Genomic DNA, 14,139 nt, shown 5'->3' on the forward strand with positions numbered 1-14,139 from the left:
CTCTTCTTCTCTCTCTCTCTCTCTCTCTCTCTCTCTCTTAGTTTTATCTGTAATATCCTTCCCATCCAATGGCTCTCCATACTTCTCCATTATTTGGGGGTTTTCCCTTTACAAACCCTTGTCTTTTTTCTCTCTTTTTCTTCTAATATTTTATATTTTATAATGTTATTTGAGGATATAAAATCGTTTTCAATTATTTAAAAATACTTTTCAAATGAGTTTTTAACTAGTATTGAACTTGCTAATTCTCTTAGAGCTCGCTTAAAATACTTTTAAAATAATTGAAACTGTTTTTAAAGGGAGTGCTTTTTGAAATAAATCATTAGTAAAAATGTAAATGAATATTGAAAAATCACTTGAAGTGCTTCTTGCAAAAAAAACATCAATTACTTTTAGTGTTTTTGGAATTCAAAAACACATTAACCAAAAAGCATCAATTACTTTAAGTTCTTTTGAAATCAATCATTAGTAGAAATGCAAGTGAATCATGGAAAAACACTTGAAGTGTTCCTGCAAAAGTATAAGTCACTTTAAGTACTTTTGGATTCCAAAATTATTTCACCAAAAAGCATAAGTTACTTTAAGTGTTTTTAAAACCAATCATTAGTAGAAATACAAGTTGATCCTGTAAAAGTACTTGCAGTGTTTCCTACAAAAAGCATAAGTTACTTTAAATGTTTTTGGAATCTAAAAACACATTCACCAAAAAGCAGCATTTACTTTAAGTGTTTTTGGATTCAATCATTAGTAGAAATACAAGTGAATTCTGAAACAGTACTTTAAGTGCTCATGGAATCCAAAAACACTTTCATAAATTCAATCATTTTAAAAACATTTTCAAACAAACTCTTAAGGAAAAAGAAAAAAAAAATAAGAAAGGTAAAAAAAAAACCCTATGATTTTTGTTGTGACGTTGATATAATGCAAGTACAAATTTCTCATTGGGGCATCTTGACAATGGCCGCGTATTAGTACAAGAGGAGCGTGTTTGAAGATCCATGTTTTCGATTTGGGGTTGAAATGTAAATGTCAATGGTCGTACGTATTATCCTTATCAACACACAACTTTAAGCCCTTGCAATTTGCATGTTGATAATTATCTAATTACCCTTACTATTAATACTTGACAAAAAGGAAAAAACAAAGTCGTGTCGTTTTACATTTAATCGATGAAACGATAAAGTCATTGCATAGATCTTGTTCTATCTTTTTTTTTGTTTTTTTGGTAAAAAATTGAGAGGAAGCATGTGATTTTAGCAGCCAAATCTGACTTCCCGGCATGATTTCTTAGTTAAGATGAATGGATCGTACCAAGAAAATTTGAACATTTAGTTGTTAGTTATATTTGTATTCAAAAAAGGAAGTTCAAAAGTTCAAACCTTTTATTCACTAAAGTCCGTTTGGTTTGTAGACTTGAGACCAGTGATAGGATATAAATCATTGTTGGGATTATGAAACTAGTGATACGATTATTGAGATCTGTCACCATGTGAAGATGTGTCTATCATACTTAAAAATCTTTCCGTCATAAGCAGTGTATTTATTGTAACTTGCAAATGCATATACAGTGAAACATCTCTATAGTCACACTCTATAAGGAAATAACCTTCTCATAGTCATAAAAATTTCTGGTCTCAATTTGGGCTAGTTATAATGATTTTGTTGCTCGGAATAATTATTTTAAAAAATTACCCAAAACTCATGGGTTTGAGTTAGAGTTGTTAAAATTGCAGAAAATGAAACCAGTCTTGAAATGCATATTTTCCTTCTCAAAATCAAACAATCTACCCACTCGAATCACACTAATCAAACTAAAAGCTCAAACTGGTTATAAAAAAGTATGAGTGGTGGGGATTGGGAGGTTGGAGGCGTCGTATATCCGATGGGCTAGTTGGTCGTGGATGGGGAGAGGAGGAACATGGAGTCGTGATAAGGAGGCTGGGTGGTGGTGCTTAGTGGTGGGCTTTATTGCTTTAAAATAAAAGCATTAAAGTCTCTTAGTACTACGGTTTGGTAGTATTCCTCTTCGCTTAGAAGTGGGAGGTCTTAGATTCAAATCTTGTAAATGGCGAATTTGATACCAAATTAGGTTGTCCATTGTGTGATTTAGCTGAACTCTATCGTTGTATTAAAAAAAAGAAAAAAAAGGAATTAAGAATAGTTTAGTGTGTAGACTAGAGGTAAACAAATGTATTTAAACTAAAATTGTCTAAAATACCCTTACATTTAAAGTTCTTTAACGGAATATGTGCAGTGAGACTAAAACAGTTGAAAATCTTAGTTTCAGGAGGCAAAGTGACACAAAACCAATGTTAGGAGTAAACTGAGACAAAATGACAGTTTCAGGGAGCATCAATTAATAAGCCTTTTTTTTAAAGGGTAATGCTATTCACACACATTTTTTACTTCTCACAAACTCTTGTTAACATTTGTCTATTAATCTTCTTTAATTTATTTTATTCGACGATCGAAAATTAAAAAAGTAGTAAAGGGTAAAAATGGTGTTTAAATAGCATCACCCTTTTAAGGTATAAGCTCGCTCTAATTGTCATTTTTTTTCTAACGAGTAAGATATTAGTATGTATATTTACACATGTGTCATAAAGGGGAAAAAATCCGGTGACTCTTGGATCCTTGGAGGTGATTATTGCACTCATTTCCTTAAAGGCAATACAAGAGCCTCATCAATAGTTAGCTAGACAGTATACATTTCTCATTTGATCATGAAGAAATGTCACAAGCTATATCACTAGTCTAATCTGCACCAAGATCATTTCCAATTCTTGAGGATAAAGTTTCAAAATTTAAGCCAAAAAATTTTAGGCCATAACCCAGAAATTGTTTTTCTCCTCCAACCCTTATGGCTTAAAATTTTAGACCGATATTATTCAACAATGATTTTAGCCTAACTTTATTTTTTCGGTAACTTTTTTAAAAATAAAATTTATGTAAATTATCCTAATTTATTATTATGAACATTATAATATAAAAATATTTAAATATTTAAATAATGATAAGTAATTAAAATCATATAAACACACATGTATTTATAAAGTTTTAAGTTAAGTTTGATTTAAATAATTTCTTAAATAATTTTAGACGTTAGATTTAATTTTGGACCATCAAATCTATTTTTTATCATTAGATTTGATCTCATTTGATCATAGTCGTTAGATTATAAATAAAAAACAAAACAAAAAAAGTTTGAAATATGACAGTGTGATGTGTCCAAAATAATTTAAGCTAGATTAAAGTCATGGCACAAATCTAGTCTAAAGATATATTTTATCCTCATGGCTTATTTTAGCACATGATTGGAGATGGTTTAGGAAGTTTTAAAGCTTATTAAGTTTTATTCTATGAGTTGAAGATGGCCTAAAAGAAATAAAAAACAATTTAATACCGTAAATGGAGTTAGTTGAAAACAACCTGCTTAATTTGATTTCACAAGGCTCCTATAGGCTGTAGCTACTTCCCCCAATTCCATGTGAGTAGGGGACCCTGCTTAAAGTGCTGTTTTTCGTACATTTACATCTGTATAAAATTAAAAAGGACCACATCATTCTTGGATCTATAAATTCATTGAATTTTGTGCTAAAAATTACAATGAAGGATCATGAAGCTTTAGCTAACTGCAAAACACGAAACAGGCAAACCACTAAACAGCCCGTGTGTAGATAAAGCACTGCAGCCGCTGCTTTTGGTAAACATGGTGAATCCAGAACTATTAACATGTTTTCTCAAATTTTTCAATGAGGTATTTGATCAAGCACTTAATGTGCGGAATGTTGACATTTGCCGAGTGCGGTTGAGAATCTCTGGTGAGTTCTATTGATACAATTGCTAAATAACGTTGAGACTTCATACCAAATGGTGTTGTCGCATCTTGTTAAGAATGTTGATGTAGCTTGTTGAGATCTGACAAGTAAGCATATCATCGAACACTTAATAATAAGCACAATGAATCTAGCGTCAAACATTCAGAAGATCCCAAAAAATTTCACATGCGCTTTTTACAAGTAGGTCTCGGAACGACTACTGTATCTCGTAATTCTTTTTGGTCAGCTCAGAGGATTTAGGGTATTGATAAGTAAATCTGCTAGCTTACATAACAAAATCATTATTTTTACTTTCTATCTTTTGTCCTGATTAGGAACAGAAACACATTATTTTCTGACATGCACGGTCTAGTTCCAACTCTAAATCATCAATAGTGTACATCTGCAAAGTTATATGCTTATCTACTTGAAATATGAACTGCTCACTCGTAATTCCAACGATTCCATTGTACAACTGGGATTCAGGTAAGGATTTTGGGAATGAAATTGAGTAACGGTAATCAAATATTTTCACACCAAACCATATCCTTAATTATTATTTTTGGTAGTACTGATTTCGATTTTGATTCTTGAAAGTTCATATACATTTCAACATGAATTAACTTCATACTCATTTTAATGGAACGCCTTAAATTTCAATTTCATTTCCAATCATTCTTATTCTGATTCTGGATATGTAAACGTTCCATCGAGGTTATGTATATAAGTAATTATAGACAAACTTCTAATTACGTATATGTAGGCAATATAACTTGATACATAAACTGTAATTTGGTTGAAACCATGCACCGATGTAAAAGTCTACGAACAAGTAGAAATTATAATGGCACAAAGTGGCATCATAGGTTTTATCTCTTGGTAAATCTTCTGGGAGGAGATCTTATCCACTAGCAGGTTTCCTTTTTCCCAAAAACTTCATTTTTTTTGTTTTCTGGTGTGGATATGGCAGACAAGCTTCTGTATATATAGTTGTTTCAATAGGATTATTATTATTGTTTTCACCCAACCAAAGAAGAATCCTACACCAAAAGAGGGGCGCTTCCATTTAATCTGGGTGCACTGAGATTAAACACGAACTCTCGATCACTAAGACAATTAACTACTGGCTAGCTATTTCAATGAGATTACTCGCACGCGAGTATTTTTTCTGTATACCATACAGTTCTAAAAACATTACAGTCGTCGCTGCTGCTGAATACTGATTATTGCACTGGACAAAAGTCAGAAAACCAATAAACGAAACCCTAATCTCTGAGAATTATTGAAGCAGCAATTTTATATTTTATTTTTTGAAAATTGAGGTTGTGATAAGACAGCTAATTTTTCTAGTGCTCATCTGCAAACGTTGGCTGGGAAGCATCGTCAAAAGTAGAAGCGAGCTTTTTCTCTTGTAGGTTTAACTTTTACTGATATGTGATTACTTGGATTTACATGGAGCTAGAAGTCATGCTAATCGGACGATCAGCTTTTGGATGAGTAGGCTTTTAGGTGCGCATGGCTACGAAAATGACAGAAGCTGAGCTATGCATGTGTATGAGTCCGTGACGGTGAGGAGGAAAGAGATAGGTCTATGCATGCTGTACGTCCACTTCCGGATATCAGGAAGAAATGCTTCCATTGCTGTCTAGGTTTGGCCTGCATTTGTCCATCTCGATAAACAAAAAAAACCTTGATAGCTCTATTGGTATTTGATATTCTCAATGTTGGAAGAGTTATCATGTTTGAAGTTCCTCCTTCATAATTTAATTTAAGTACATTTCTCTAAAGTGAGGTCAAGTTTGTTTTCGATGACATATCGACCGTATATTATTATAAGCAATTAGAATTTTTATAGTTTCTAAATCAACAAAATCGACAACATATTCATTTAAAAAAAATAATAGAAAGGGGAGGATGGCGTTAAGGGTTTCGGTGGACTTGAAAATCAATGGGATGAGGCATGTATGGTTTTTCTGTGTCTAGGTCGTACGATTGACGTGATTTGATTGTCTGACACTAGAATTTCTCCTAATTGAGATTGCCTCTACAAAAGGCTAAAAGCGTTTTCAGTCAACATTACTGCTGGTCGTGGCAAAAAAGTTGATGCTCAAGACTCAGAGTAAAACCATAAGCATGGAAGATCATTTGGGCCTTGAGATATAAAGCCCAAGATCTATTGACTATTTGACCACACAGATGGACTGTCAAAATTCCGTCTTATGACAGACAGTGTCCAAATCCAAGATCCCAAATAAAACGCTCCTCCCCTCAAAGCCAAACCAAATCTGGTCGCACCAGTTGTCTTCTCGCAGACGAACAAGCCGTTTGAATTCCCAAACAAGACAAAGATTCCATTTTCCCAATCACTACAATATGAGCGACCACAAGGCGGCAGCTGCACCACCTGCACCTGATCACCCACCACCACCATCTCACTCCCAAGACTACGCTCCATACCCTAAGCTTGACCTCAATGACGTCGCTCCGCCTCCCCACTCCGAAACTTGGACCTCCGTCTCCATCGCCTCTGAACCGCCGAAATCGGAGGGTCCGCCGGTGCAGCCGCCTGTGTCTCCACCGGTGTCCGATCCGGTGGTTCACGCCGAGGCTCGCGGTCCGATCCCCGGCGACGCCGCCACCTCCATGCCGGCGGAGTCCAATCCCTACGTTGCCACTCCTGCGCCGCCTCCCCCCTCCTCCGTCAAGAGTGAGTAACCAACCAACACTTGTGTGTTCGATTCTTTGATATGTTAGGGTTTTTGTTGAAGAAATGATGCATTTGTGAGTGTTACTGTGGCAGTTGGAAAATGACGATTGGTTTGTCTCGTATTGTATTATATTGTATCGTTTGTTGTGGTTATTAGAATCGATGGATTCAGTGAAAGATGCGCTTGGAAAATGGGGAAAGAAGGCTGCGGAGGCCACCAAGAAGGCTGAGGATCTTGCTGGCAACATGTGGCAACACTGTAAGTATTCAACTCCTGTTTAATTAACTGGTTATTTTGAGTGTTGTGTTTTTAATGTGAATTTGCAATGATAATTGTTTTGTGCATGCACTAGAATCTGCATTAGCCAATGTGATTGATTGCCACGACCGGAGGTTATGTCTAGGCTGTTAAATTGTGGTCTTTGTGTTTTTACGAAACGATTAAGCAATTGCAAACATTCTAAGCGTAGCACTCTGGTTTGTGCATAGAAGAGGGAATGGTGTCAATATTGCATGTTGGGAATAGGGCATCAGGAATGGTGTCTTAAGTTGAGTGGATGTTAGAGTTAGGAATTTGCCTCTAGATTACGTTTTCACTGACTTCTTGATTGCTACATTATCATCATGAGTCTTCATTTTTGTGACTCTTCTTAATCGGACATTTAGTTCTAATTGCAGTGGTTATAGTAGGAACCAAGGTTTTCTAAAAGATGCTAGGCGCTAGTTGGGCGGCGGACTGGGGCCTAGCGGCTAGGCAAATTTAAGTAAACTTATTATATATCGTATAAATAAGTGCTTATTTATACTTTAAAAATAGATAATTGTATTTGGATACATAATAGAATGACATATAGATTAGAAAACATTAGAACAAATTGAAAACATGGAAACCAGAATATAATGTGGGTTCATCCAAGTATTTAACAAATCTCTTACAATTTATTAAAAAAAATAAAATGCAAAAGGGAAGTTATCTATTTTCTGTTTAAGTGAGAGTTGCGACATAAGTGGGTGCCTAGTCGGGCGCCTAAGTAGGTCTAGGCCCCTTTTCTTAATTTTCAAATGCCTACGGATTAATCGGGACGGTTGCTAGGCGGAGATTTTTAGAACAGTGGCAGGAACCATGAATCTCTTTTGATTTATGGGTTTCATAGTAGTTTTACTACTGTTTTTTTAGTGAGAAATAATGGATGTACTGCTGTTTCCCTGAACTAGTGAAGACAGGACCAAGTTTTGCTGATGCTGCTGTGACAAGAATTGCTCAGAGCACTAAAGTACTGGCAGAAGGTGGTTATGAGAAGATCTTTCGACAAAATTTTGAGACTGTCCCAGAGGAGCAACTTCGAAAGACATTTGCTTGCTACTTATCTACATCTGCTGGTCCAGTAATGGGAACTCTATTTTTGTCATCAGCAAAGCTTGCATTTTGCAGTGACGATCCTCTTTCATACAAAGTAGGTGACGGCACTGAATGGAGCTATTATAAGGTATAGTGGATTACTTTTGTTTGCTCATTGCTATTGCACCGATTGTCACCTTTTTGGAGTTACGACTTAGGAGCCATTTATGCTTCCCAATGGTGATAGTGCAGTTTGAATTCCTCTCAGATTTTCCCCTTGCATAATACATTATTTGTTATTTATAATAGGGAACTATTATTGGCACGCCAAAATTCTCATTTTGTACTCCTAACAAGTGTATACTTCCTTCTAAATATAGAAAGTTTGGAGTGCAAAATGAGAATTTTGAAGTGCCAATAACAATTCCCTTAAAATATAGAGGAAGTTACCTAACTTCTTGAGGTTAGTGATATTAAAGAAACTTCCGCTCTGTTGGAGAAGTTATACCAATCTCGTGTTTTGGTAGGTGTAAAATAAATTTTACCACTGAGGTAGGTTATAATTGAAAATAGAGATTTCACTTCCCTGTTGAGTTTAATCTGAAAGATATAGAGGTGATGATAAACATACAAGTGATCACTTTTTCCATAAATCCCTAAGGGAGATTAATTTAATTTCAAAGTAAGAAGGAGGTTTCTGTAATTCCACCTAACCTCAGGGAGAGGTACATGTAATCTATAGGTTTCTTGTTATGTTGTAGTAGTAATTGCCTCCAATTTTGTATTCCAGTTAGGAGCTAGTTGAGTCAAAAGAAGGAAAAAATAAACAAAGCACTTTTTAGGTTTTGAATTTTGTGGTGATTTGGTTCAATCAATGACATCACCTTCTGATTCAATGGTGTATGGCGATGTGCCAGAAATGATTTCAAGTTGAGTGACTCGGTATTTCTTCTGTTTACATTAAGTTCCAAGAGGTGTCATTACATTTCAAGCGGTGTCGACCACGTGTTACACACAGGTAGGTAGTGTCACATACACATTAACATAGCCAGGCCATTCCCCCAACCATATTTTAGCTTAGTGTTTGTGTAACTCTGACCTTGTGAGCAATATATCCCGTTGTTAATATTTAACCCCCAACCTATAGGTGTCAATACAATTCAGTTGTTGGTTTTATCTGAAAAGGAAATCATTGTTGGTTTTACCTGAAAAGGAAATCATGTTTCATGAAGTAATAAGGATCTAACACAACCCTTGACCATGACAATCAAAATCCGGGGTTAGGTAACTCAACCTTGTGTTGCTTTGTATGAACAGTTATTAAAAGAAACATGCTATTTGTATGATGTCACTTTACGTTAATTTGTCATTTTCTGTTCCGACTCTAATCTTTGCTAGATTTTGTTTAGTATTGCTATCACAATACATATTGTCAGGTGTAGCTATTGTTTGATGGTTTTGGTGTGGTGCTGGACTTTAATGGGTCAATCTCGGTGAGGGCTACGAATTTTTTAACTAGATTTTATAGGAACTCTAACATTAGTTTAGGAGTATGATATGTTGGATGATCTTTCCTTTTTATTACATTGAAAACTTAGTCGTGAGATACCTAGTTATAACTTATATGTTGAGACTTGAGTGCAGAATTTTTTTGAGGTGGGAAGGCTGCTGCTTGAGAATGATGTAATCATGAAAGGCATTAGGAATACAACTAAAAGGATCCTTCCTTTTTAGGTTAAACTCGAGTGATATTAGTAGGTGGAAAGGCTTAAAGCGTTTGGTGATTGAATTCTTCTTTTAGGTTGAACAGAGGATGAAAGGATTTATATTAATTGAAATTTGAAAGTATTGGCCAAGCAAGTTAATGGGTGAATAGAACATCTTGAAAATCATTTACTGGGATTTGGGAACGATCCTATATTTTAATTTCTTCCCTTTAGTTGTCTAATTGCTGCTGAACCTGTGCTTGTTTTGGATAACAATCAAAATCTGGTTATTGTCATTGTTATTGTAGATGGTGCACTCTGACAATCCTTGTAAGAGAGAGGATCTGTTTTTTTTAACACAAATCTTTTTCCAAATATGCTTTTAACAAGCCAGCTATTTCTTTGACACATTTTTCAGCGTCAGTTCAACCTTGCATGTTCACGTCCCTACATTCTGTCATCTACGCATCATTATAAAGCCAAACCGTACGTAAAATGCCATGCTTTCTTATTTAAGGGTTACAAGTAGTGAAATCAAAGCTTTATATGTTTTCATCATTTTAGAATGTTATTTGTTAGCTATAACATAATCTGGTATGATTTCCTGTCATATGTAGGTGATTATTCCGTTACATCAACTGAAGGCAGTCAATCCATCAACGAGCAAAGTGAAAGCAGCTGAAAAGTACATCCAGGTTGTCTCTGTTGACAACCATGAGTTTTGGTTCATGAGCTTTGTGCACTACGATAGTGCTGTGAAACATCTTCAAGAAGTAGTGCAGCCTCACCCTCAGAGTGAGCCCCAGAGTGCATAACGAGTGTAAGCCCAATTATTTGCCATGTCACGGAAGAGGCATAATGTTGGGAAAACATCTATGTAGATGTATTATCTCCTGAATATGGAATCCATGAGCTATAATGTGAATGTTGTATGTATTTTTGTTCTGTTCGTGGAATTGCTGTGCTATGTTTCTTGTCGGAACCCACAGATTACGGCTTTACTTTTCCGTTATAGCGATTAACGGAATTTGGGACGTTGGAGGTTTTAGACGAGTCTATATGTTGTAAATGACATTTGTGATTATCTACATGATATTTTCAGACTATTATTTGTTGAGAATTCGGTACGAAAGAATGAAAACTTGCATATTCTGAATGTAAGCAATTTTGTTTTCTATAGAACTACCAAATGAGGAAGATGACTGTAGCTTGGCATTAAATTGTAATGGCTCTCCTTTACCGCTCTTTACCAATTGTGATTAGCATGACGGTTACTATTTACTAATTATTTAATGGAAGAGGTTAATTTAGAATAGGTTGCTATGATTACGTTACTATGGTTGTTACTCTCCATCCATTGTGAATAGTAACTGTCATGGATTTGGATTTGGGGCTAGAATCGACAGGGCGGTTGCCAAGGCTCCATCAACCATGGCTTGAAGAAATGTTAAATGTTGAAGAAGTGGGTGGAGGTGAATGTTGGATTGACTTTGCGATCTACTAGCCATGGCAAAAACTGATGAGTGAACTTGCTCTAAGGCCTAGTCTGGACTGTGGTCCATGAGGTCCATTTTTTAGAAACTACACCTGCACCTGCAAGGCATACACTTAGACTTGGGGCCAAGCCTTAGCCCATAGATTGGCCAGAATTTTTTCTTAAAGATTGACCAATGTACGTAGTAGGGTCCACCATTTGGTTAATCAGATAACTTTCATTGTGTGAGTATACTGTTGTGTAACGTTTTGTGTTAATAATATAATATTATTTTTCTTTTTACATGGTGTTATATAATTGGTATGGATTGCCACGGTGTCATGACACTTGCAGTAACGTCTTGTGTCGAAGGTATTCTCTAAGTGTAAGTTTCTTTTTACACAATGTTATAATTGAGAAACTTTTAAAGTGTTTTTGTCAAACGCTTCTTTTAAACATTTCAAAAACACCACCAAACAATCTCTAAATTTTTTTTTATTTTTAATTTCTCATTTTTGGCTGAAGATAGCTATGCTTCACCACAACATCATGAACCTGACATTACAAGTACATAGATTAGTAATACTAATAGGGGATAAGATAATCAGAAGGAAATAATTTCACTTCATAGACATTCTTCTAATTTTATAACCGTTAAATTGAGCAACTAAAATAAAATTAACCGTTAAAATTAACAGGGAATATGCGTAGTGTAAAAAATGGCGTGCTGAAATCATTGCCCATGAGATGATGCATTTACACAACTGCATAAACTGCTCTGATTCTCTGAAGAATGAGGCATCGTGGAATTGTGTGGTTATGGAAGGAGCAACTACGTCCAAGGCGGCAGGAAAAAAAAAAAGCCCTGAGTTGACATTATTTGGAAAAATGAAAAGAAAAAGGAGAGAGTGATTGAGTGAGTGAGTGAGTTGAGTGAGTGGGTCACTGATCTCTTCTAAGCACCGACAGTCACGGATTATGGAGGCATGTTAAGTTGTCAGTCCAAATGAGGAAATAATAAGTTATTGGACAAATGGACACACTCTCTTTTTTTAGTCTTTCAAATTTGAAGTCACTTGAAACACAAGCTACTTTCTTTCTTTTGTTTTGCCCTCAATTTAATCAAAACCAAATGCAATGCAAGCAAATATGGGCCACTCTACTTCCACTTTCCCTTCCCCAACAACTTACTCCACTTCTCTCTATCTCCGGCTTTATATCTCTTTCTTTTCTTCTGAGAAAAAAGATAATTAGGAGTAGTATGTGTGCATATGATCATTGATCACTTAACAATCAAATCACAATTGAGGCCCCTTGAAATGCACAAGAAAACACTAAGCTTGATATTTAAGTGGTTATGAGTATTTGTCTTTACGCTCGATGTTCTAAATCCGGTTTGTATCTTTTGGGAAGAAATGTGTATATAATATAGGTCTAATTCAATTTAGATTATGTGTATATACGATACATTTCATTGATCACTTAAATAAAAAACTATTTTTATTATGCTTTTAGAATAATCAACTATAAAATATACCAGTCAACTGTTTGATAAACTGTATTTTAAAAACGATGCGGGTATGAATAACAGTGTAAAAGTGTTTGATAAATTTTAATATAAAAATGCTATAACTATGTATATGATAACAATGGACATATTGGTAGGGGTGGTGGCTACGATGGTGGTGGTGATGGTACTAATAATGGTGAGAGTGACAATAGGGATTGTGGCGACGCCTGCAGTGACAAACGATGGTGGTAAAAGTAATACCAAACGAGGCTTAAGTATGACCTATTACAGATATTAAGAAGTTACTGTATTGAAAATATGTCCATTTCTTACGATAAAAAAAGAAATTGTTTAAACTCATTTTTAACAGTAAATGCATGCAAAGTCTCCCAATCGAGCCTACATATATCAACAATCAGGAATCATAATGAATCGTTCGTGGATGCGCACTTTAGTTACTGGAACACTTTTCTTCTTTTACCACAAACAAAAACACATACAATGATGTTTCTCGTTTATATATAAAACCCATATAAACAAATATATATTAGCTGTAATGTCAGTCCCGTTTGTATTTTGTGATCAGATCCTTGGATAGAGAGGCACACAGATGGAGAGCCCACCTGTTTAGAATAAAGCAGCAGCTGCAAGTAACACGACCTCACACAATTTTTCCAACACCTTCAACCCTCCACTCCACCACTTACGTAACTATTTATTTCTTTAATTAACATATATTTTCACCATTGTATTTTTATACATCAATACGACATGCTTGCATGTTTGATATGTTGGAAATATATAGGATATATATTGTTAGGGTTTGTCGAGAATGTGATTTTCTGGTCCAAATCATTTATTTCTTAGATACAACTTCAAAGATATTTCAATATATCATGTATATATGTGTGTCTTATCCTATATAAATGATTCTTCTACGTTACAGTTAACTTTACTTGCAAACACAATATCAACAACCATATCCACCACGTACTGATAATTTTAAGTTCGTAGGATCAACAATATCAATAACAAATCCGCCTATAAAGAAAATTCAACACTTGTTTGTCTACTAACGATGCATATCTTATTTAAAGGTACATATATGCAGATACTGGAAGTGTGTAATTATTCCACGATATCGTTCAACGTAATGATGTATTGTGAATCTGACCTAATGATTATGCTGGCTCTTGAGGATGGCGGTGCCCTACATTTATACATACAGTACTATCTTTGGTTATAAGTACTCCAAACTGGAAGAGAGCTTGCAGTGAAAACTGTTAAGAAATCGACCACTTATTTAAGAAGAACGTAATTGTTTCTGTGATTTCTATAAAAAAAAAATTTGGAATTAAGAATTTGTTGGTTCATAAAATTTTTGAAAGATTAATTTTTGTCGTGTTAATTGACTGTCAAGAAACTAATTAGGTCTTGGAAACTTATATTGTAGACAGCGTACTCATTCAGTTGTTCATGCAACTTAATTTCGTCGACCAGATTCTTGGTCAGCGTGAACATATCAATTAGGAACTTGAGATTGAACTGCTAAAATTAATCAGAGAAAACATAAAATATTAAAAAA

At 35.0% G+C, this 14,139-nt stretch overlaps 1 protein-coding gene across 1 annotated transcript; it reads left to right on the forward strand.

The window, feature by feature from the left end:
• Positions 1-6,055: 6,055 nt before the first annotated feature.
• Positions 6,056-10,723, forward strand: LOC137711162 (GEM-like protein 1). The gene is made up of 4 exons (XM_068450373.1): positions 6,056-6,525; positions 6,683-6,784; positions 7,741-8,012; positions 10,188-10,723. Exons 1-4 carry the CDS (start codon positions 6,192-6,194, stop codon positions 10,383-10,385), a joined length of 906 nt encoding a protein of 301 aa, XP_068306474.1. The 5' UTR covers positions 6,056-6,191; the 3' UTR covers positions 10,386-10,723.
• The last annotated feature ends 3,416 nt before the right edge of the window (positions 10,724-14,139 follow it).

This window comes from Pyrus communis, chromosome 1, assembly GCF_963583255.1.
Source record: "Pyrus communis chromosome 1, drPyrComm1.1, whole genome shotgun sequence".
Taxonomy (NCBI): domain Eukaryota; kingdom Viridiplantae; phylum Streptophyta; class Magnoliopsida; order Rosales; family Rosaceae; genus Pyrus; species Pyrus communis.

What these genes read in the sequence shown, in the direction of transcription:
- LOC137711162 (XM_068450373.1), top strand. Translation starts at nt 6,192, where the DNA reads ATGAGCGACCACAAGGCGGCAGCTGCACCACCTGCACCTGATCACCCA. An exon ending in TCCCCCCTCCTCCGTCAAGA is followed by an intron (nt 6,526 to 6,682) that starts GTGAGTAACCAA and finishes TGTGGTTATTAG; the next exon opens with AATCGATGGATTCAGTGAAA. An exon ending in TGGCAACATGTGGCAACACT is followed by an intron (nt 6,785 to 7,740) that starts GTAAGTATTCAA and finishes TCCCTGAACTAG; the next exon opens with TGAAGACAGGACCAAGTTTT.